Genomic DNA, 25,923 nt, shown 5'->3' on the forward strand with positions numbered 1-25,923 from the left:
GCTCCTGCCCTTACTCAGGAGTGGCAACTGTAAGTGCAACACAGAGGCCAGAAGTCATGTGAGTAGAGAAGCTGACGGTGGCACAGTTAGCCTAAAAACAGAAACCTCCCAACATCCAGACTTCAACATGACCTTCCGCAAAGTCAGTCAACATGGACTGAAAGCGAAGTAAATGTGCATATGGATGTGTGTATGCATGTATACAGTCATATTTATCTGTCTGACTCCACTAAGCATTTGAAGTGACCGAATAAAACATGGTCCAGGCTCACAAGGAGCCTGGTCTAATCCAGAGAAAAACCTATAAGTGCATCCCTGCCATGTAAGACAGTACAGGGTAAGTGCTGCTGGTGCATTACTGGACTGCTTCAGGGTTAAGAGGTGAAAGGCTGCATTTCTGACGATCAAAGAAGGCTTCATGGAGAAGGCAGTGTTTGAGCTGAGCAGAGATCACGGACAGAATTTAAATAGGAGGCACAGAGCAAAGAGCGCTCCCAGTGGAAGGAATGGCACGAACAAAGAGATGGAGAAGAAAAAGGACAAGATGGTTTGAAGAGTGATCAGTGACCATTTGGGCTAAAGCACGGATCCATCTCCTGTGTTAGTAAGTAGTGAGAGGTCAGCGTGAACAGTGGGATTTGGAACAAGCGCGTTTGGGTTTAAATCTTATTCACTGTATTCCTTGGGCAAGTAACTTCACCTCTCCATAGCAGAAGCTGCCAATGCCTGTATTCCCCGGGATTACCAAGATGGCTCTAGAAAACAGCTTGCTCACCTCTGCCAAAGGGTATGTTGTGGCTGATAGCATGTGCTTGGCTTACGGACAGAGCAGGCCATAAGTTCTAGAGAGTTAACATCTCAAGAGCAACCTCCAGCAAATGACATACAGGAGGAAAACTAGCCCAGTTCCTTGGCCCATAAGGGAGAGCTGAGCTCTGTTCCCCAGTCTCTCAGAGGGTCTGCAGCTGGACTGAAAGCCCTCGCAGCCCTCAGTGGTAACTCACTCACTATCACATTCTTGACACTCCTTTCTTCCTGTTACCACAACCCCCTCCCTCACTGGGCTTCCTGGTTTCTGAGTCCTTGCCACATTGTCTGAATTTGGAGAAAACTAAACTGGGATATTCTCTAATCCTCAGTTTCCTTATGTGCAATATGGGATAATAACAGCAGCCTTGAAGAGAGTTAGGAGAAACAGACAAGATAATAGATTATCTTACTGACATCATAAGTGCTTCAAAACTATTGGTTATTCAATAAATATTAGAGATTGAATATTCAATCTTCAATATTCAATATTAGATTGAATTGTAGATCATCTGATAGAGATAGTCAGTGGGAACCACTGAAATGTTTTACTTAAAGAAGTGCTTTGACAGAATCACCAATGGCCTTCCTTGGAGGACCCGGCCTTTACTGGAGGACCCGCTCTTCAGTGTCGGATTCTGGCCTTCACTGTAGGATAGAATAGGGAAGCCTTCGAATGCTCCTCACTATCTCTCTCTCCACTTGTTAAAAGCACATGAGAGGGTTACACATTTCTGCCATGTGACTACCTGTGGCCAGCGACTGTGAGTGAAAGTTAGCACGTCATACTGAACATCTGTCAGTATAAGATCACCCAGGACCCTCTTCCTGCAATCTATGATGACCATGTAACATAAACTCCCAAGTACATTTTGTTTTAAACCACTGGGATTTTCTGTTTGTTTGTTACTGCAGCATAACCTAACCTAGTCTGGTTAATACAACTGAGAAGGAAGCAGAAAGACTTTGGCAAGTCAATTCAAAGGCCACTGCAGGCCTCAAGTAAAAAGGATCTGAAATAAGACCTAAAAACTGGAATGTGAGGGAGGGAAATGAAAGAGTTATTCCCAAGAAAGAAGAATCAGCAAGTAGGGGAGGAGAGAAAAGGAATTAGAGATAACTCCAGAGAGGCAAGCTTGGAACAGTGGAAGGAACATGGTGCCATAGAAGAAAAAGGCAATCTAGAAAAGTGGTTTGGTATGAGACATGAGTTTAAAGGGGTTCTACTTCCTATCATAAAAAGAAAGTTTCCTATCCCCTCTAGCCACAGAGGACTCCTGGAATTGAGGGTTAATAATGAGGCAAACCACGCAGGGTTTCCCTATAACATTGTTCCTCATAACAACACATGGTGATCACAGATCCAATCATAGGACATAACAGTGGGGTGGCTCATACCTGGAACCCCTGCCTTCTAACCCAGTGCTCTTCCTACTTCTTCAAAATTGCCCCAGTATTGAAGAAATAGCACACATCTGGTCTACACAACCAGATGAGGGATTGCTCAACAATGCAGTTAATTTAATATTGTCTAGACAACTAAATTATGTAACTTTTTAGGAAAATAAAGCAAATACTTGTCACTTTTTTCCTTCTTATAGTCAGAGACTATTTTAGTACAAGAAAAATTAGCACTCAGATTGTCCTCAGCTCCACTATGTAATTAAAGAACACCACTTCTCCCCAAGAATGCACAGAAGCCCTATATTTTCTCAACCGATGGGCCAAAGTCTCAGTAACTCAAGACCCCACTCTCAAACCTTAAATGTGGACTACTCAATCAGACTCTTTGATATTATAACATTTTATAAAATTATTTAGGTTTTTTGTTTTTGTTTTTGCTTTTTTTTTTTTTAAGTACAACTGTGAGATGAAAGCTTTCTACTTGGCCAGAAGATGACAATAATAATATGAATAATAGATAATATCAAAATGGAGGTCCTTTCGTTCCCACCAATATGTTTTTCCCATTTTCCAGTTTTAAAAATGACCATCTTTCTTTCACGATAGTTACAGCTATTTTACTAATTATATAGAAAGTGCTAGAAGATGTCAAGAAAATTGGGTAATACGATAAAACAGCCTTATCAAATACATAAGCCCTTTTATCTTTAACAGGTTTTTTTAAACTACAGACCTGTGCACTGAATTTTCATTTATGTATGTAAAAATACATTAATAAAGATCTATATTAAGAAGTTATACTGGAAAAGTAGTTCATAATGTACCTTTCAGCTTTATAATTAGTTCTGTAATCTGTAATCAGATGATTTAAATCTCATAGAGTTAAATTACAAACTAACTAATTTCTATGCCAACAGGAATCATTATATCTTTGGAATTTTGCAAAGCGTTAATGAGTTTTAGAGAAATTATTATATTTCTTATTCACTTTACTCCCAGCAGTTAGCACAATACCTGACATATGGTACTTACTAAATAAACAATTGCTGAATGAATAAATTAATATGTAATCATAAGTATGTGATTACCAAAAGCACATTATTTATTTGTCATTGTCCCCATCCAGGGCATGAAAGATATTCACTTCCATGTCTCAACTCAGAGTACTGATCCATTGTCTTCTGTTTGGTTGGGTGTCCATCCTGACTAGAAGGTTCCTTTGCCTTGTGGGTTATTAAATGGAAATGTGCTTGCCTCTGGACAGTGTGTGATAAAGTGCGGTGACTGCCAATCTGAGTCAGAAGATATAGGATCTGGGGGTGCCTGGGTGGCTCAGTCGGTTAAGCGGCTGACTTCAGCTCAGGTCATGATCTCGCGGTCCGTGAGTTCGAGCCCCGCGTCGGGCTCTGTGCTGACAGCTCAGAGCCTGGAGCCTGTTTCAGATTCTGTGTCTCCCTCTCTCTGACCCTCCCCTGTTCATGCTCTGTCTCTCCCTGTCTCAAAAATAAATAAAACGTTAAAAAAAAAAAAAAAAAAAAAAGAAGATATAGGATCTGATTGTTCACATGTATAAAGGAAATTTTCATTAAACCTATGGCAAACCGGGCTCGGTGCTAGGCGCATCTAGGCATCATAGGACCTAACTTCTAAAACTCCAAAAGATAAAGGATTTAGCCCCATTTAACACATGAAAAAAACTGAGGCTCACGAAGATTAAGGAACTAGACCAAAGTCACAGATCTAGTAGGCAGGATTGTAAAATCACTCTGACTCTATAATCTACCACCAGTAACACACTAATGATATGGCAAGAGTTTTTCAAACTACAGCTCTCTGTAAGGATGAGCTATCATCATCATCATCCGTCAGTATCCTATATCTCCATCAACGTCCTCAGAGACACCTCCTATCTGAAGGTGACAAGTATCACTCAACACATCAGTGGAGTCTTTGCTTTGCCAGACCATCCTGGTAGGCTCCGAGCAGGCCTGCTGCGTTCAGTTCCTTCTTGGTCTGTTTAGGTCGGACGTGACTGTCTGAGCGTGCTCACCCACTGGTCATCACTTTGTAGGTGCACAGTCACTGTTCAGGAGTGATGTCTGCTCACTTTTTATAATCTGTGTAAAGTGTAGCAAGATGGCGCTGGTGGCACGGTGCCCCATATTCAGATACTCAATCCGGTGACACAGCTTTCTAATGGCAATTTTATATCCATAAAAGCTGGAATTTCGGGGCACGTGGCTGAGGATTAAAGAGGCTTCTCACGCCCTGGCAAGAAAGACCTCACTCTGGGCTGGAAGTCCACCATGGCCACCAAGTCAAGCGTGTCTCCCTTGAGGAATTAGGCAATCTGGAAAGCTGTACTCACCTAACATGCCCCAGGCTGATGCCTCGTGATACATTTTGCTGAGAGCCTATCATTTGTACTTATGAGAGTGAACTTTAAAATGTAAAAGATTTGAGCAGAGTGGCCATTTGGGTCAAACCTCCAACCTCTCTTCTGCAACGCAACTTCACCCCTGAGGGGGCAGAAGGGAGTGGTTGACAAGAAAAGCTTTAGCCCAGTCTGGCTTGGTTCAAATCCCAGTTCAGCCACTCAACTTCTTTTGGCTGAATTAGGATTAGGGGGATTAGTCTCCTCATCTGCAAAATGGTCATGAAGTAAGACCTACCTCAAAGGGATGTTAAAAGGAGTAAAAGTACAATTGTTTCTAAGCATTTGAAATAGTACTTGGCATGTAGTAAAGCCACATGAATGTTGAAGCTATTTAAAAATTCTGAAATAGTTTACCAGTCGCTATGTTTTTTTACATTTGTGTGTCATTACACACGAATTTATTCAACATCGTTGAGTAAATTTCCCATTGCCATCTTTTAAGTGAAAATAGAATGTATCTATATTTAAATTGTCCCATTAACTAACTCTTTCAATTAACTAACCAATGCAAACTGGATTTGATAAGAGGGTTTCTATTGTAATTCTATGAAAATAGTTACTCTTGAGAACTGAGTTTTATTTTTTCTCTAAAACAAAGCTATTATCATTATTTTAAAATAAGAGCAGAATGAGAATTCTAGGAAGGGCTCAGATCTATAATGCTTTCTACATATGTGTGTTTTAGATATAGTTATTTATTGCCTATTATCTATGTGAAATGGAAAATTTATTGGTTGATAACTTGATTGTTTCAGGATTAGACCCCCATACCCATGTGAAGCTAACTGCCCTGGACTTGCTCTAACAGCCAACGTTCCTTTTAAGCACTATACCAATGCTATCTTTGTTGGTGTTTAGGAATTGAATGAAGCTATTTGCCAGAAAATAAACTTTCAGCAGAAAAAGACAATGTTAATGATATTAATAATGAATAAAGACACCACAGAGGAAGCAAACAAAAGGGAGCAACAGGCCTGCTGACCTGTACCACCTAAAGGCTTTGGGCTGACCAGAACTCCAGAAAAATATGGCCCTCTGCTTGTTTTGTAAATAAAGTTTTGTTGAAACACAGTCACACACTTTTATTTACATAATGCCTATGGCTACGTTTGCTTTACAATACCAGGCCGAAGAGTTGTGATACAGACCCAATAAAGAAAAATAAACGAATTATTTACTATCTGGCCCTTTACAGAAAGTTTTCTGACCTTGGTTCTTAAGGATCAATTCTATGTAAAAAATTCTATGTAGGCAGTGCTCTACAAGGTATGACTGTAACTGTGTTTTTTAAAGACGTTCTGGAACTTTGCCATCATGGATTAATTCCTCAAGGTGACCCCCAACAATGAGAGGCAAGCCAAGTGATTAAGCCACTGATACTGTCTTATGACACAAATTTCTCCTCAATTTCCCCTTCAGGGTGTCTCCTGGAAGGATTCACTTAAGAGCATGCTATGGGGGTAATTCCACATGGGAATTCTGATCCTGTACAACGTTACTCTTTTCTCTGCCCTGACACCCCTGGCTATCTACCTGTGGGTCTCAGTGTCTTAGAAGATGGTGCCTCTCACAGATTCTATAGTACAGAGCTAACCAGGAGGAGCCAAGAAGGTAGCTTGGGCCACGACTGAGCAGCAGGAGCAAGCTTTTCACAGCTCATTTGTTTCTCTGGACGTGGCACTGTTTTAGGAGCCTGAGCTGAGGGCTCTTTGCCTCCAACCATATAAGCAAAGACCACATTTGAAAGGAAAGAAGAGCTAGTCAATGAAAGCAGAAGTTGCACATAAGAGTCTCTACCTACTCCCGGGTCACAGAGGTGGTGGGGTCTCGCAGACACAGCATTGGGCCACAGGTCAAAAGCCTTGGGTCCTCATGCTCATTCTGCCACTAACTAGATGCATGATCTCAGGCCAGTGACTTACCTTCACTAGACCATACAGAGTTAAGACAGCTACCCGTCAGGTCCCTCCTTGTGCTAAAATTCAGGGTTTCTATGATGCCGGCCTTAGGAGGCTACGCTGTCACTACCAATGCCTGGTATACAGCAAGTACTACATAAATTTGGGCAATCGTCATTGTTTTGTGAAAGCAAGATGCACGCCTTTAAATGCAAATGGAGTTACCTAGAAGCAAATTCTAAACGGAGCATACTCATAAGTAGTGAAGGCTCTAACTCCTACTGGCCTTCTCAATTACTCCTCAGGCAGGACAACTCTGAACCATGTGTTCTGGACCAGTTCCTTCAGTTTCTCCCACCAGTTGAAGCTCTATCATCTATAATGTAACCCGCTTGCCAAGAAAACCTTCAGGACTCTCCTCTCAGTAGACAGTCTCACTCCCCCACGCTCCTGTTTTCAGCTTTTGTTTTGTTCTGTTTACCTTTCAGATAAACTATTTGTATTCAACTCTTTGTCTGTTACTGGGGAATCCAAACCAAGACAAAGGGGGTAGCCTAATTAATTCTTTTAAGTTTGAACGATAAGCATTTTCAGTTCAGTTCCACTCATCGGTAGAATATCAGATACAAATAGCCAAGAAACCAGAACAGAGTCTAAAAAATATCAAAAGCCTAAAAACCAACAACAAACCTAAAAGAACTGGGAAAAAGTCCAAGCTTCCCATGGTCTTTTCCCTTGAGATCAAATTCCCTGGAGTTATAAGAGGTTAGATTTGGTTCATGGTGATTTTCTCAAGAAATGAAGAATGATCCTCCCTTCATTTCCTATGTGTTCTAGAAAGCTCTGGGTTCCTAGAATTTCTACTAGGGGTCATGAATATCACTGCGATCATTTCTCAACACCACACAGCAATGTATAGGTTGGTCTCGATATGCTCTTTCTTACACAAGCCAGCAGATTTGGGCCCAGAGAACAAGCTCATCCTCAAAAAGATCAAGGTTCCTGTTACTCTTGCCAGGAATCTACAGCAGGCATCCTTAAGCTAAATCAGACCTGATCCTCAGAGAGATCTGAATGCAAGGTACATACAAATCAAAGCATTATGGTTATGCCTAAGGAGGGAAATCGTAGAAATAGGGCATATATTACAAAGCAGTAGTACCAAAGGTATCAGTTAGAGTCCCAGCAGGAAGAAGAATTTACTTAATTAAAAAAGATTTTAATTAAAAGACTACTTACAGAGATGTGAGCTGCTTTAAGGGACAGAGAGGGATACTGATGGCAACCCAGAGCCCAGCACTCCAGAAGTGTTGCCATTACGCCATGAAAATGCGTGTGGAGAAAAAACAGGGGCGGAAAATGCAAGTGGAGAAAAACCAGGTTACTGGAGCTGGCCAGGGCCAGGATCCATGAAGGGGCAGGAGCGGTGGTTTCTGAGAAATGCAATAGCACAGCAGGGGGAATCAGGGAAGAAATACACTGGCTTCTCTCCCCTGCTCCCCCTCATCTCCTTCCAGTGCCTCCCATTGGCTGAACCCTCGGGGGAAGCAAAAGGCACTGCAATCTGAGTAATGCCTTAAGGAGCCCCTCAGGGCAAGGAGGGGGACAGAGATGAGAGGGAGTGGATGTGGGGTGAGGGGTAGGACAAAGATGAAAAACCCCAGGGTGTGTGGGTGCACAGCACAATATGCTAGAATCTGTCTTCATGGGTAAAACTCTGTAGTCGTTGTTTATTTAATACTCAGTTCACCCTTTCCACCCCTTGATTATGAAAATATTCAACGTACAGAAAAGTGAGTTTTCCAGTGAACATGTATTCACTCACCACATGGATTCCACCATTGACATTTTACTACTTGCTTTATCGCATATGTATCCAACAATCTACCCCTTCTCCATCCATCAGGGCATCTTATTTTTAATGTACTTCAAAGTAAATTTCATATATCAGTAAGCTTCCCCCTAAATACTTTGGCAGTATATCATTTACTTAGTTCAATTTTAATTGCTACTACAATGCAACTCATTTTCAGCTCTCCGCTCTCTCCATATATATCCAAGTCATATATATGCATATACATATATACATATGGAAGTCAACCGGTGAATGGGTCAATCAATGGGTCAATCAACCAAACTCTGTAAGCTGCTTTTGGTTGGGCTGCCCAGGGGCATTCATTTTATCAGACATGTTGGTCCTTGCAAAACAAAGACTGGAAAAACCTTTGCAAACACTCCAGCTTTTGGTTGCTTTACTTTCCAGGGATTACAGAATTGATCTTCCTAAGCAAGCCAGGGCCAGCACAATAAAACTGAAGAAGAATGTTGAAGAACTTGAGTACTGTTTTCCTCCCGACCTCACAGTCAGATCTCATTACGAGAGAAGGACTGGCTTTATCCCTTCTCCCGCAACCTGACCTTTTCAATCATGCCACCAATGCCATTCCCACACAGCCTCATTTTCCTTCGGTTTTAAAGACAGGTGGGGGAAGGAGGGGAATTGAACACTAGACTGTTAACTCCTCCTCCCCCACTATCTTTTGATGTACCAGTAAATGGTATTATTGCCTTTGCTTCTTAACCTTCCAAGACATGATAAAAAACAGATCTGAGGCAGCCCTGCATGTTACTTCAAACTCTACCTGTTCTCCATGTATGGAAAATGACATATTTCACAATTTGGACTCGATCAGACACTCCTTAAGAACCCACAATTCCAATAGCCTTTGGCAGCACGTAGGTAGGATTTAAATTACATACTGCTGCAGACTGAGTGCTGAGATATTTCCTTCTCTAAACCAGACTGCAGTGCGGGTTTTCAAATGTCTGCTCAGGTTGAGCAAAACTGTTGGCACATGGAAGTGACACCTCTCCTGTATTGTGCTGGAGGGAGGAAATGAATTCGGGAGCGGGGAGCAGAATCAAATTAATCACACGACATAAAAAGGTGTTTGCCCACAACAAGGCCATCTCTTTCCATTCCACAGCTGCCTGGGGAAGGCCAACTGCATGCAAGACACTCCACCAGGCGATGGAGGGGACCCACAGGTGAAAGATGTCATAGTGCTTTCCTCAACAAAGTTACAAATCTAATAGAAGGCATGAGTCAGGCACACCGATAACATAATACAACAGAGAATGGGAGAAAACAGAAATGGATCCTGGCTGGGAGGGAACATGAAGACTTCACAGAACGGGGCAACTGAGCCATGCTTTGAAGGGTCATTGCATTTCCCTGAGCAGAGACGTGGGAAGGATGTTCCAAGGAGGCAGATCAGCATGTCGACAGGCTCATATTGGAAAAACGAAGAAGTAGACTATAGAATAGCAAATAATCTAGTTTGGCTGGAATACAGGTTGTGTATTCAGTGAGAAGACAGGAAAAGTAAGTTGGAGCCATATTGTGACAGACCTTGGATGTTCAGCTTTAGAGTTTGGAAGGCAGCAGGGAGCCAGAAAAGAATATTAAACACAAGAGTGACAGGATTAGAACTGCATTTTAGGAAGATTATTCTGGCAGAGAGCATGGTTGACTCAAAATGGGGAGAGAATAGATATCATAGAAATAGCATCTTTTATACTTATTCTCTTAATACCACAGTAAAGAAGGTAGCTAAGGAAAATTTTGTTTATATTCTAACTGCAAATAGCCTCTTTTTGGGTAAGGAGCCATACAGCTGATATATGAAAATCTGTTACTACTCTAGTAGCTATATATAATTTTGATATATGATCTTGATTCTTTCGTCTCGGTTTTATACAAAGCCCAAAATGGATGTTGGCTATTTTTATTAAACTCTAAGCCACTTCCAGATCTTTCATCGATAACATGATCTTTATGACTAATCTAGATACCAAGAGTCATCATTTAACAACATAAACTCCAAGAATCTATAATATAAAATTAAGGAAATGAAACCATTTTCAATTCCATTTTCATGGGAGCCTAACTAAACTCAATTATACATCTGTGTCAATGTTGTCAATATTTGAGGCCTCTCGAGTATGAAAAAGCTACGATCTCCACCGCTGTACAAACTCTACAAATTGTAATGAATCAAATTAATATGGACTAACTCTGGAGTGTAATTATGTACCAAACGTCTAAGTGCTTTCCTAGGTGCATTTCCAGAAATCATCTCATTTATTCATCACACAGAACCTTTGTGGCAGGTACTATGAGCCTTAAGTTTCAGATGGAAATCTAAGGAATAAAGAAATTAAGTTCTCTATCTGGAATCAGACAAGAATAAACTTGAAAACTAGGATTCAAACCCAGGTCTGTTTACTGGATTCTCGTTATAACTGCTCGAAGCTGAAGGGGTGTGTGTTATGTGTGTAGGTTGTAACCACAGCCCATGAATTACTTTAAAACAGCTAACAGAGGAATGCTTCTTTTTTCAAACTAATGGTTTATTTAACTACACTAATTAGGAACTCTTAGAATATCACAGAGCTGTTTAAGAAACCAACAGCAAGTCTTGAGACTTGAATGATAAACCTTGAAATACACCACGTTGAAGGTCTAGCAAACATCATTTGCCACTAAAGAAAATGGCTAAACAGTACAGGAATGGAAAGCTTCAAGGCCAGGCTGAGTCCTCTGAGTGGTCCCCGAGACCCCAAAAGGGTCTTCTTGGGGAGACATCTTGGGGGACTCTGGAGCTAGCCTCCAGCTACCACAGTTGTTTCTCGATTGTAAATAGCCCCTCAGTCACCGTGTACTTGACAAAATGCACAACTAACCAGCCAGGAGTATGACTGTACCAGTACCAGATCATTCTACATGGTGTCCTGCGACATGCACTGGAGCCTTTGCAAGTGAAGAGTGGCGAGTCTTGGTAAGTTTCCTCCTGACTGCATGTCATGACTGCAGAGCTGCTCAGGCATGTTGTAGCGATCAGGTTTTTATCTGTTAGCTGCAGGAATACCTCTGGAATGCTGGGAAGCAACAAGGGCTAGGGGCTGGATGACCTAGGTTCATGTCCTGGCTATGCCTACTTCCTCTTTGCTAAGTCATCTGCTCTGGACTTCCCAGTAGAAATGATCAAATGAGATCATTTCGATGAAAGTGTTTTAGGAAGTGCAGTGGTTCAATAAATGTATCAATTTATTTTTGTTGGGATCAGTCCACACCATCTTCGTTCCATCAAAGCAGGCTGTGGTGTCTAAAAACTGATTTTTATATTTTAAGATGTGTATCTCACTGAATAAATTATCCTACCATGAATAGTCCTTTTTGTTATGGGACACAAATAGAAGGAGCTTCCAGAAAACTATAGGGAAATCACTGGAGTTCTGGTCGATGTGCCTTAGAAATTTACTCTATTTAACCAACTGGATAGTTATTTTACTTTTTAAAAGGGATTAGTTTTACTTTTCGTAAAACGGACAAAAAAAGGTGGCAACAAATAGCATATATTCACGCAAACATATACCCATTTTTGCATCCTTTTGCAAACCAATCTAAGTCAATTTGACTGCTTAGTGTTTAGGATCTTTTGTTAAATTATGATGATTTCCAACACATAGATAGATGGTAGCCATCTGCGTCTCAGCCAGACTGCACACCATAATGGATGCAAATTCTAGGCCAAGTTCTGCCACGTACACAAATATTCGTTGGCAAGAGGTCACCAAAATTCTCATAGACTTTACTCTTTTAACATCCCTTGTCTATGGGTTTAGCAACTCCAAAGGACCGCTTCAGAAACTATCCACCACGTCGGGTCACTTTCTTCCGGTGCACGTGGCCAAACTATGCTTCCCAGCCTCCTTACAGTTAGGTGGGAGCCACAGGACCAGGTTCTGGCCTGGCAAGTAAAAATCTCCCACAGGGGCCTTCCTTTTCTTTTCCTTCCATGATAGCTTGGAAGCCCATTGTAAAGACGATGGCATTCCGAGACGGAGGACACAGGGAAAGAATGACTCAGGTCTCCAAGTCACACTTGGAGGGGAGCAGTCCAGGAGAGCTTGCCCGACAAGGGGCATCCACTTTGGACCTACAAGCAAGTAAACAATAAATCTTGTGTTAAGCCACTGACATTTGGGGTTGTTACAGCGGCAAGCACCTTGCTGAGGCAGGTACATCAACATTTTAATGGCGGAATCAGCAAGTCATCCAGGGGAGCGGGCAAAGGAGTCTACTGTTGAAGTGAGCAAAATCTGGGACTGAATGAAGCTTTAGCCCAACTCTAAAGCGGCTGGACTGTTGGGTTTAGTGCTTCCTAGTCTTTTTCCATTCAAAAAATAGAGGGACATGTATGATCTTTCTAGCTATTCACATGTTTCACCAGTGGAAACATTATTTCTAACATAATTTATGCTAGTTAACAAAACCTCTAGATTGGATTTTTGCTAATACTTATTTTCATGTATTTCCCAAGTCACTTTTGAGAGTGGACTTTAAAAGTTCAAGTGGTAACTCCCTAGCCCTGGAGTGTGGGTTTCTGCCTAGCAAGAGACCAAGTTCAAAATATTTAACCACTGGTATGGCACAGGCAGTGAGAGATTAAAATAAAATGTAAAGTCTTATGCAGGAGTGGTACCTTCTATGCCGGATTACTTCAAGTGTTAATTAAGCACCCTTAGGGTAGAGATTAAAGTAATTCACACAATGACTGTTTATACAGAAGTATTTTAAAAATAAATTACAAGCAATGTAACAAGCATCTAATTCACAGCCACCACCCATTTTATTTATTTCTCTGCTCACTCTAAGAATTACAAGCAAAGGATCATGGGACCTATTCCTAAGTGTAAAATTAGATCAATAAAATTAGCCATCTGTCCAAGGAAGGCTCTACACTCAGGTTGTATTTAAGTATTATGTTTCCAATTGCCCAGATGTTACAGAAAAGTGCCTGCTGATACAACTCCTTTTGCACAATGTAAACCATTAACTGGCTAACAGAAACTTATTGTGCCAAGATAAATAAATAGCATTAACATTGCATTAAATCTGATTCGGGATCTTGGGTGCCCTGTCAGCAAACACAAGTGTTAAGATTTAAATTGCTCAGGATTTGCAGAGTCAGATGAAGAAAGAATCTTCAAGTGTCTTCAGGGCAGTGAGGAGGAAGAGACTGGAAACGAGACGAAAGCTTCGGAAAGTATATCTTTGCTTGGCTAGTTGGTAAGGTAATAGTAATTACGATGATTATTGTCGAATGGTAATATCCCATCTTTATCTACTTGCTTCGGCTCTTGCAAAGCACTAGTCTGTTTTATTTCCTTCGATTCTTAAAATAAGCCGGTGGGTTATCTGGGGGGATGCAGGGGCTGCATGGCCGAGGAAATGCAAGAATCATTAATAGGAAAAGAAGAGCCAATGGAGCCTGACCTCTAACATTCCCTGTCATTGGTAGCGGCTCATGAATTACTCCAATCTCCCGATCAATGAGCAAACCTGAACCATTTCTTAACTCCCTAGCTTCACAGAGATTTTCTCCGCTCCCAGTTACACATCAGTCTGGCTAATTCTCGTTTAGAAACAGCTGCTCCCCCTGCGCCCCACACCCTGCAAAACCTCCCCAAGACAATTACCAGGCAAAAATCATCCACCACCCTTGGGGTTACTGTTTCTCAAAGGAATCCATTCAAGCAAGACCACAAACCCGGCAGCTACATTTTCTAAACCAAAAATCAAGGCATGTGGTTGACCAAAGAGTCCTTCTGATATGCCAATTAATTTATCTGAAAAATCTGACAACTCAGTACAAATTAAATCACATGTAATCAATCATATATTAATATGTATGGAAAAGGAACACGAAATCTTAAGTGTCTGTGTTTTCTGCTGTTCCTGGAACATATTCTTTCAGTCACACATATTCATTCTGTTTCTTTTTTTTCCTCTGTCCAGATTAAACAATCCCAGTTTCATAAATATTGCCTTCAGCCTCAGGCTTCTGTGCCTTTTAAACGCTTGAGTACATGTATCGCTAGAAGGATTGCATCCTTCTAGCAACCTTAATGTCAGGTTCCTTCCTCATCTTATTTTTACAGACAAAGAAACTGAGGTTTACCAAGCTAATATAACTTGCCTTACATCATCAAGTAACTAACAAAAAACAGTGTCAGAACTTGAACCCAAATTTGCCAAATATTAAAGTCTGTGCTCTCACCCAAGGAGGAGGCAGCTTTGGAGGCTGAAAGAACAGGTGCAGGGTGGGGGTTGGGAGGGTACAGTGGGTCTGAGGAAAATGGGGGCCGAGGGGCTAGCTACACACAGTTCCATGTGGCTTCTTGTTCATGCCACTACAGGCTTTCCCTCTGTGCAGCCACCTCTCAATGAACGGGCTGGTGGGGGGTGGGGATTTGCCTAGTAGAGATGTTGCTCAGCTATCTTCTGAAGACCACAAGCCCCAAATCTAACCTTCAGAAGACCTGTGGGGTCTAAGGTTACAATACAGACCCAGAGCAATGAGTTGTTGCTGCCAATCACATGTGGTGTGGATGAACAAAAGAAGGAGAGGCTGTCAGTGTCCTGCAGAGTATCTGGGGAGCAGGTGCAGAGGAGAAGGAGGCTGAGAGGAGACTAACCTCTCCTTTGTCACATCTCAAATGGGACCTGCAAATCACCTCAAGTCATCTGAGGTTCTTGTTAAGAAGGCAGATGCCTGTGAGGCACTCCAAGAATTCTTAACCCACATGGAAGGTCAGGAATCACCGGCCTGAGATCTGCAGAGGTCAGATCTGCTCCGAGCCAGCTCTGAAAAGTGCATCCTCTGCTGACAGCGGTTTGACTTGACTTTCCCTTGTGTCCCTTGCTGGCCCGTCCCCACCCCCGATCCCATGAGACTGGGGGGCAAGTAGTGACTAGGACGCAAATGTCTTCCAGCTCGTTTCAAGAAGCTGAAGCCACACTCTGGGGTCTTTCTTCAAAACAGGAGTGGAATCAAAGATGGGTTTGGGGGTGTCCACTACCAAGTGCCATTTAGGCTCTGAGGTACCTCTTATCCTTTTCCCTGTTTCTATCCCTGAAATAGCAGGTATACTTCCCATATCCACAGTTTGACACCTTATGACCAAAATCAGTGGCAGGGGTCCTGACCAGCTCAAAAGATTTTCTGTTGTGATCATGACATCACATCATTCATTTAGTCGATTGAGAAAAACTAGTCCTGCTTACCGAGTGGGTGTGGCAGGAAGACTCAGGACATCCACAGGACAGCCCAGTGGAAGCTGAGGTCCCACTATGGCCTCAGACGCCCGAGTCCCCGTCTTCCCAGAATCTAGTTCTGCGTCACTGGACCCCTTTTGAGCTAGACAGATGGACAACTACTCCCAAAAAGGATTCTGAGGTTATGAAAGCCCTGAGCTCAGGGTAAGAAACAAAAAGCAAAAACAAAAAACACCACTCAGTTCCTTTCTGGCCAAGTCACTCTTCCATGAGAAAGAATTCTGAGAAACAAGTACTGCCACATGTTATGTGACACTTACCCCTGACCTTGACCTCTCTGTCCCTTTACCTCACAGAGACTCAAAGGAGAGAGAGAAAGACATGCAGGGGCTTCTTAGAGGAATTAGATATGATGTAGAAACAAATAAGAGGGTAGGAGGGCTAATAAAATGAAAGAGCAGGGGAAATATTTCTGCTACATTGCCTGGACTGCATGGATGCTAGTAGTTAGGTCCTGGGGATACACACACACACACACACACACACACACACACACACACAGCATTTATGGGGGGATATATACGTGGCCTTTATGAGCTGCGGTTTTCCCCAAGAAGCCAGACAATCTGGATAGCATTGTAATGAGGTACTTCGGGTTGAAAAGGGACAAGGAGAGACACATAGAAAACATGAGCCCCCAAAGACATGCTTTGAGAAGGGCGCTTGCATGGGAGCCATGAGGTCATAACCAGTCTCTTGTGACTAGCAGGTTGTTCAGATTGGCATGGGGGGAAGTAGAGCTGGAAGATCCACGACCCCTAGCCATTGAACCTCACACTAGCAGCAGCAGAAACCACCTAGAGGCACGTGTATTCACCACCATCAACGAGCAAGATCACTGCCCATGAGCTAACTCCGCTCTTCCAGACTTTTGTTTTTTGCTCTCTGAGTTTCTTTGGATCTTCCTTGTAGTCCGATTTTACAGGCAAGGAAATGCTGAGGAAGCAGAAAGGAAAAGATCAGAGACCCGCATCTCCCTAACGATAGTTCTGGAGCCCCAGCTCTCCTAGGGATGACCTTGAATTCTCAACTCTGACCTGACCTGATCTCACTGACCCTGGAAAGACAGGAGGAAAGGCAGGGCCTTTACGCAGTCCTCCAGCCCCTGTCTCTGTGCCAGAGACTTAATTAACACCATGAGTTACCAATCTGCCTATGGAAACGTGTGTGTGGCTTGATGAGCGCTGGCTCTAGCACATGTGTCTGGATTTCCTTTTCCCATCTTCCTGCTCCACATCAGAAACACAACCGTCTTTCCCGTACTTCCTGGTGAGACTACGGATAAGGGAGAAGTACCCACTCAAGAGGCCTGGGTACTAGTTCCGGGTCAGCTTCTGATGTAAAGTTGGACAAGCCCCTTAATCGCCCTCAGCCCAGTCGTAAAATGAGGGCTTTCCATTTCCTTCCAGGTCTATGATTCTAATTCATTATCTGAAAATGAATGAAGGGTATATTGTTTCCACACCATGAAGACCCAGAAGATGACAGTGTCCTATACCCTACCTATCTTCAGAAGCCTCTTTTTTCTACCTCCAGGTACTTGGATGGATCCTCTGGCCCTCCTGAGACTTAGCACCCAGGAGTTCAACAAGAGAAAGGAAATGGTTCAGCAGCCTGTAAGATTACATCCCCCGATTCTTGTAGATGAGCTCAGTAGACAGTGGCTTCCAGGACTCCCTCTCAGTATATCACTCGCACTGTTATCTTTAAAGGCCTGGGCATGATCCCATGTACAAACGTTTAACAGCATTTAACAGGCTCCCCATGCGCAGCAGCAGGGATAACGCCCTCCATCCAGCTCTGTCCATGGGAGCTCCCTGGTTCAGCCAGGAGGAAGATGCCCTCCAAGGCAGGCTGCGTACCCCTGCTAACAGGACTGCTAAGGACTCCCATTCCTGGTCCTGAATATCACAGCCTGAATCCTGTTCCATAACTCACTAGTTGTGTGACCTCGGAAGAGATATTTAATTTTCTCTAGGCCACAACTTCATTTTCAGTCAAACAGAGGTAATAATAGTACCCATCTCACAGAGCTATTGGGTTGATTAAATATCAGTACGTGCCAAGTTCTTAGAACAGTGTAGCAAGCACTTCATTAGAGTTAGTTATTATTATTTAATTTGACTTAACTTAAAAGCTGTCATTTCTTGTTAGTCTCGGCAAATGCAGAGGATTCTTTATTAATGCTCGATCACAGCAGATGAGCTATCTTGGGGTCGAGGGAAAGGCTGCCTACGTCTGACTCAAATTAAACTCATAATTAAACCTGCTACTTGTTTACTTGTTTTTTTTCCCACTAGAGGTAGGTGGGGACGGGGAATTTTCTGGTTGATTTTGAATACAAGACTTCTCTACCAAAGCTGTACTTGTCAAAAGTAGATTTAGAGTCGTTAGGAAACATACAGGGTCATCTAAAGAAAACAGGACTGGGGGCACCTGGGTGGCTCAGTCAGTTGAGTGTCTGACTCTTGACTTTGGCTCAGGTCATCATCTCAGAGTTGCGGGATCCACGCCACTCAGCGTGGAGTCTGCTTAGGAGTCTCTCCTCTCTCTCCTTCTGCCCTTGTTCTAGCTTGCACTCTCTCTCTCTCTCTCTCTCTCTCTCTCTCTCTCGCCCTCTCGCTCTCTAAAATAAAAAAAGTAATAATAAAAACAAAAACAAAAAACCAGGACTGTTCCAGTACACCTACATGGCAGTCACACTACCTTCCAAGTACTGCTCACAAACCGATTTCTATTGAGGAAACAAGGTACGAAGAACTCCTATATGGATCCTGGCAGGACTTGCTGGTGTCTGGGGAAGATTACAAATTAGCTGGTTGCTGTTCACATCAGAGCCAAGCAGGGCACATTCAGTTTTTAATCTGGACCAATTTTACGGATCAAAAACTAGTCTTTCCAAGGGATGTAAATGAGCCCAGGAGAAAATTTTACCCTGAAGTTTATGAAGTAGCTGTCATTTTAATCTGAGCAGCTGTCCAACCTGAAAGCCAGTGTCTGGATAAAATTATAAAGTAATGAAAAGCTCTTCTGGGCTGAACCTAGTCCAAACACCCCCTCTACCTCAAATTTGATGTATTTAATATGCCAAAAATATTTAAAAGATAGAGTTTCCACTATCAAAACCCTATCCATGCTTCAGATAAAACCAAAGAGGCCACAACGGCACATTCATGGCATGAGTATCAGAATGAGATCCTAGATGAACTAGGTAGAAAATATTTTTAGGAGACAAACTACAAAACATAAGAAAGGAAATATGGTAAACCATAGGAGCAGTTTTATACAGGAGACAGTTATGAAATGCTTTTTAAAAAATTCTGCTTAAATGGGTTGAAATCTATCCTTAAAAGAATATTACACACAGTGCTTAAGCTTAAGAACTACAGGTGTAACTATGCGTTATTCAAAAATTGTGACTAGATGGTTTTATGTGAATAAACCCACAGAATACAATTGATCATGATCACTTTAGATGGTGGTCACTTTAGAAGGAAAGTTAGAAAGAAGCCCCTTCATTGAAATCCTTGAAGATGTGTGTACGTGTGCATGTAAGAAGTAAAACAATATAGTATTGCCTTGGACTGCTGCTATTATCTCCAAAATGAATTGAACAGAGGCTATAGAATAGCTCGTAATTTCAGTGCGTTGAAGATTAGGATAATGACTCTAAATTTCAAGGCAGGTAGCAAAGCACAGGTAATAGTAGATACAGCTTGAAGAGTGAGTACGTCTCTTGGAGCTGAAAGGCAACAAGTCATGTTTGCAAATGGAAAGACCCTTGAGCAGTGAAAATATTTAAGAAGCCATATGGGAACCGCCAAGATTATTTTCTTTGCCCTCTGATAAATTTCCCCTGGTTGGTCTCTTTCTTATAGAAACGTTATTTGTAAAGACAAACTGCACTTTCTGCAGAGTTTTGCAGACGGCATTCAAGTAAACTTACATTGTTTTCCATTGTTCCTAAGAAGTAATTAATCCCATAAGACAACTTTGCTTACAAAGTAAATTAAAAAAAAAAAAAAAACTCAAAACCAGGAAAACACAGATTTTCCAGAATTCTAAATAAGTCTTAGCAAAGAAGAATAAAAATCGTTATTTGGGAGATAATGTTTAGAACTTTATTGTTTAGGACGTTGTATTTTGAATAATCTCACAACACATACCAAGTCAAAGTAGACAGAAATAGATGAAGAACTTTTTAACCGCATAACTAGAGGAAATGCAAGTTACTGTTTCCAGTTCTCTACAATTCTTTGTAATATCGTACACCATACATCTGTGTTTAAATTGGCGAGCAAACAAAGGAGTTCAAAACATTGGGCACCCCTTTCTGAGAAAATGGCCCCAGAGAGGGAAGCATCCTTAAAAGCAGAGGCGACATCCCTACACACTGCAGGGTAAGGACCAGAGATGGGCATATAGGGAACTCCAGGCAAATCTTCAGACGCTTAACAGGAAATGGCCGGGCCCTGGGCAATATGAATTCAATAAAGATGTTTAGAGACACTGGAGGAGCTGTTTGACTTCTGCACAGTTGCAGTCCTCTGTAATTGAGACAGCATGATCGCTGTCCCTACTCTCAGCTCTCCGTGGTCAAATACAGAGCCCTCCATCTATACTGTGTCTGGAAAACAGATCATTCCTTTAACAAACAAACATCCCTGGAACCGCCTGAGCCGGGGAGAGGGCGAGGTTCGCACCTTTTCTCAGCTTTGGGCAGAGATGGACCCAGTTAAACCGCCGCCGGCCAGGGGAGAGAGGGGCGGTGCGTCGCCCGCTTTGCGTCCTGGCGGGGACCGAGACCCGGGCGCTCCGGGCGTGGTGTCCCCCGAGCGCACTGAGCGCGTTACCTGATTTTCGGAGAGCCGTTCTGAGCGACACTGCGCTGGGTCCGAGGCTGGCAGCCAGGAGCAAGAGCCGGAGCAAGACGCCTCGGATTAAATCCATTTCACCGCGGGCGCCTGCAAAGTTTCACCAAGTCCCGGACGCGCAGAGAAAGGGCGTCTCCTGGGGGACCTGGGGGGGAGGCGGCCCCCGTGGATCCCCTGCCCCGGGTGAGGTGGTGCAGGGCTGAGGGAGGTTGGACCAGGAACGACCGAGGAGTCCAAGGAGGCAGGACAGCAGCCGGGAGGTCGGCGTGCGGGAGTGAAGTCGGCTGCGAGCCGCAGGGCTTTTCCGGGGAGGGGGGCGGGGGCGGCGAAGGAAGCCGACGGGGAGGGACCTGCTAGCCGGGGGAGGGAGGGAGGCTCGACCCGCCGGGGGATGGAATTACAATCGAGTGGAAGTGAGAGGGGCAGGCCCTGAGACCATTTACTCTTGGCCCACCTCGGGGACAGGCAGCCCGCCCCTCTCCCTCTAGCGATCCCCCTGGCTCGGCCCTTCCCTGCTGGTGACCTAGATTGGGGCGCTAGGAGGGGCCGACTTCAACCACTAGCGTCTCGCAGGGCAGGAGTTGGGTGACTGTGAGCCCAGGACCCTCTGCTGTGGTTCAGACCCCGAAATCATGCGGCGCCTCCCCGGGCTGTACCCTACTCCTGTTGCTCCCCTCTAGGTCACTTCCACCCAGCTTGGGGACTTTCCCCAACACCTCCAAAGGTTGCTCGGGTCGGTCCAGCGCACTTGGGGGAAGGAGGACTGTCTGCGATTTGCAAGTGGGGGAGGATAAGAGAAGAGGGGGCGGGGCCGACCGAGTCTCGGGCGCTAAGAAGATAAATGGGATTTAAGGCGCGCAGATGGAGAGTGGAGGCCACGCCACTCCATTGGAAACGCGGGGTGGAGATTAGGGCCCAGCGCAGGGGATTGGGGTCCCCTCCCTGGGCAGAGGAAAGCAACTTGAGACCCTCCAGGGGAAGAGATGAAAGTCCAGGTTAAGCCTGGCGTCGGGGTGAGGGATCCTAGCTCAAGCCCCCTGGCGGACGGAGAAGACCCGAGCGGGACACCGCAGCCTCCCTCTGGGCTGGGGTTAGGGGCGGGCGCGAGGTCCGGGCCACTGACTCCACGGGATCTAGGTTCCCGGGTCGGCTCCCTTCTCTGGATTTGCTGCCCTAAGACTCAGTAAAATACGCCTTTTCCCGGGTTTCCTGGTGGCACTGCGAGAGGGGGGACCCCGAGACTCAAGTCAAGTTACACACACTGGCGTGCTGATCTTCAAGCCAGCGAGAAGAGAAAGCAGATACAATAAATAAACCAAGAAAACAGTCTTCGCCAGTCCCTGGGGAAAGATCAAAGGCCTTAGGAAGTGCCCCGCAGAGGGAGACAGTGGCTGCTGGCTGGGAGGACCTTGCACCTTCTCCACCCTGCGGTCCTGCGGAGGCTCCTGGGTGTCCTGGCCCTTCATTGTTAACCTAGGTTTCGGAGAGCCAGAGGGAAGGGCATTGATAGCTGATATCTGTCAGCTGATAGCTGAGAGCTGCTAGCTCTCCCCGCCCCCGAAGGTTTCTCCTCCTCTTTTTAGGAATGAATATCCCATGGCTAGAGGGTTTATAATGAGCCCAATCTTGTTTGTTTGCCAAGCTTGAGAATATGTTCCCTTGGCCTTCTCCCGCGCCCGACTGCCCGTAATAAATTCAAGTCCACTCTGACTTGAGTATTTGGAAGTCTTAGCTGTGACACCTGAGCTTGTCCTTTTATGCAGAGCTAGAGTAGAAAAGTCAAACAGACTGTGTTCTTCACTTCCAAGGTGATAACAATGCCGTGTTTGAAAGCCAGGCAATGTGACTGCCCCCAGGACTGCTAGGCTCAAAAGTAGCAGAATCATAGACCCTTGGGATTGCGGGGGCGGGGGGGGGGGGGGGCGCCCCAGAGGTTATCCAGGCTCTGCCCCCATTCCCTGCAGAAATCTGCTCTCAGCGTCTTTGGCAGGTCATTCCCCTGTGTTTAAACTCCACCTGTGACAGAGAGACCCTACCTCACCACCGCCCCTAAAGTTGTTGGATAGTTCTCTTTATGAGAAAGTGATTTTTTATATCAGAGCTAGGGTGATACCAGGAACAAAGCAAGTGTTACCAGGAAGAGAGCTTCCAGGTTGGTTCCACTCTTTCCCACTTAAAAATAATTCTCCCTGATCTAAAAATTGGAAGTAATACTAACCACTATATGGCTAACGTGTATATAATACCTACCGGGTAACACACTCTCTCTGAAGTGCTTTATAATCCCAATAACAACCACACCAGGTAAGTATTATTAGTATTACCCCTTTGACAGATAAGGAAACTAAGGCATGAAAAAGTTAAGTAACTTTCTCAAAATCATGCAGCTCCCAAGAAACAGAGCTTCAGCTGACTCTGGTCTAGTGCCAGAGTCCAGGAGTTTAAGGAGACCAAGGGGGAGCAGACAGAAAAGCAGACCAAGAATCACAAGCTCTTGGTGTGTAATCTCAGGCTCTGCCCACAGTGTACCTTGGTAAAATGAAGGGGCTGGAAGAAGTCATTGCTATCTCCCAGGTTTTGCTTCCTCTTCATCATCTGATGAACAGCACCATCTAGTCCAAGACATTTTTTGCTCTGAATGTGCCTTTTAAAAGACATAAACAAACTGTCCGTTGTAAATTTTGCAAGCCCGAGTTTCACCCTTCTTGCATACCTTCGACCTCCATGGGATGATGGAGGTGCCCATATCACCTCCTCATCCCTGGCATGGGCTCCCTTCCGTCTCTTGCAGATGGCTACAGGTGATTGGGAAGCTGGCTTGGGGTCTTCAGAGTCCCCACTTGTTTCTTCCTTGTGAGATCACCTTCAATTATATTATTATATTTTACTTTCGAGTGCCCCCAAATGCTCTGGGTCCTCAGGCCTTTGGATTAGACCTTCTTGGGATCAGCTTGTTACAAATCTAGGGAACACCTTAGAGAAAAGTTATTTCCTTCCTTTGAGAGTCAAATCACATCCTCCAAGGTTCCCTCTCCTTCCAGTTGGACAACCAGTTTGTGGCATTTATAAATCTGACAAAAGATAAATAGACACTTGCCTTTCACTTCCTTCCTGCCTTCTGGGAGGAGAGGAACTAGAGAGGGCAAAGAGGCTTTGAATGTTTCATTTTTAAAAATCTGTTCAAATTCACCAGAGGTTTAAACTCAATTAATAAGGTCACCAGCAGAAGAGTGACCTGCCTGCTTTGCTCAATATCGTGGGAGAAGAGTCTGACCTTTGCTCCACGGAATGGATTCAGAGGGTGTTCAGATGAAACAAAGACAAACTTACCAATGACAGAATGTTGAGGAAGTTCTAACACAGGATTCAGGAAAAGCAGCCAATAATTAACGTTAGGTCTAATTCATTTTTTTTGAAGAGGTTCTATGTACACATAAAATTTGAAATATGCAGAGTGTATGGTGAAAAATAAGTTTCCTTTCACCCAGCCTCTCCCAGAAGCAACCACTGTTATCAGTTTCTCGTGCATCCTTCCAGACATACTCTATGAACATACAAGCACGCACATATACTTGACACAAACAGGAGCAATTCGTACATGCTTTTTAACCTGAAAATCCACCCAAATCAGCAGATAGAGATCTGTCTCCCTCTTACTGACTGCTGAATATTCTGTTGTGTGACGTACAATTTATTTGTGCTCTCCTTATTGTTTCCCATGGCGCTATTATGGACAATACTGCAGTGAATGACCTTGAATAACAGTTTGCACATGTTATAATAGACTGTAGGGCACACTTCTAGACTAGCCATTGCTCAGCAGAAGGGTAAATGCCTTTTCATTTTGACGATTTGGCAAAATTGCCTCCCTAGGAGAGCATACAAATTTACACCCCCACAAGTGATATGTAAGCCTGACTATTTCCACAAACTCTCATCAACACAGTATCTTATCAAACTAGAACTGTATATTACTTACATATATGTTACATGTTTTAATCATCACTCAACATATAAAGAAAAGTAAAGCATACCAATGAATCATAGCCAAGTGAGTACACTTATATAACTACCACCCAGATCGAGAGAGCAAGAAAACTGCCCGCACGTCCAGTAATCCTTCCTTACACTTCCTCTCCAGATGTGTATGTTCTTCAGGAAGGATGAGAAGAGTTCAGACCTCCCATTTAAATACACAAACGAAAATTAAAGTTACACAAATAAAATATACAAATGACAATAAATCAGTGAAAAATGTAAGCATCCCTCATCCCCAATATGAAATAAGCATTAATCGAGATTTGATCCCACTACATGCAAGGCTCTGTACAGAGAAGAGGAAGACTATAGGAAGGAAAATACAACAATGCCTTCTGCACTCGAAAAGACAGTTGAGAGAAGAGAGTTGCATAGTCAACTTCTCCACCAAGCAGAACAAAAAGGACACTAGATAAGAGTGCCAACAACATGCTGTTGGTGTGACAAGGGAGGAAAACCCTGTATCACAAACGATAACCTATGTAGCAATATACTGTAAAAGATAGCCTTCGACCTCATGAATGTATTTCCTTTTTCTTAAGTTTATTTATTTATTTTGAGAGAGACAGAGACAGCATGAGCAGGGGAGGAACAGAGACAGGGAGAGGGAGAATCCCAAGTAGGCTCCTTACTGTCAGCGCAGAGCCCCAGAACCCAACACAAGGCTTGAATGTCATGAGATCATGACCTGAGCCATAATCAGGAGTCAGATGCTTAACCGACTTAGCCACCCAGGCACCCCATGAGTTTTTTTCTTTTTAAATTTATTTATTTATTTTGAGAGAGAGCGAGAGAATGGGGAGGGGCAGAGAGAGAGGATCCCAAGCAGGCTCTGTGTTGTCAGCATAAAAGCCCAGCGGGGCTTGAACCCACGAACCGTGAGATCATGACCTGAGCTGAAATCAAGAATCGGTCGCTTAATGGACTGAGTCACCCAGGTGCCCCGACCTCATGAATGTTTAAATCATGCTAATATACTTAGTAGGGTTCACCAGGGACAGGACTGGAGTTACAAGGGTAAATTACCTGGTATTCCCAAATCTGTCCTTCCTTCTGCATACATTTCTGCAAGCATAAATTAAAAATGACTGGGGAGGGGCGTCTGGGTGGCTCAGTCAGTTGAGCAGCCGACTTCGGCTCAGGTCATGATCTCGCGGTCCGTGAGTTCAAGCCCCGCGTCGGGCTCTGTGCTGACAGCTCAGAGCCTGGAGCCTGTTTCAGATTCTGTGTCTCCCTCTCTCTGGCCCTCCCCCGTTCATGCTCTGTCTCTCTCTGTCTCAA

The 25,923-nt window shown here is 43.8% G+C and overlaps 1 protein-coding gene across 2 annotated transcripts in view; it reads right to left on the bottom strand.

The window, feature by feature from the left end:
- The window catches only part of EGFLAM (EGF like, fibronectin type III and laminin G domains), a 475,662-nt gene that overhangs the window by 157,061 nt on the left and 292,678 nt on the right, over positions 1-25,923 (bottom strand). Inside the window, exon 1 of one of the 2 annotated variants that reach the window (XM_042951706.1) lies at positions 20,584-20,865. The exons of the other annotated variant lie outside the window; for it this stretch is intronic. Within the exon in view, the coding sequence (XP_042807640.1) occupies positions 20,584-20,680 (97 nt within the window). The 5' untranslated portion in view covers positions 20,681-20,865. Of the gene's footprint in view, positions 1-20,583; positions 20,866-25,923 lie in introns of those variants that run through there. 2 annotated transcript variants of the gene reach the window in all.

The sequence above is a fragment of the Panthera leo genome, chromosome A1 (genome assembly GCF_018350215.1).
Source record: "Panthera leo isolate Ple1 chromosome A1, P.leo_Ple1_pat1.1, whole genome shotgun sequence".
Lineage (NCBI taxonomy): Eukaryota > Metazoa > Chordata > Mammalia > Carnivora > Felidae > Panthera > Panthera leo.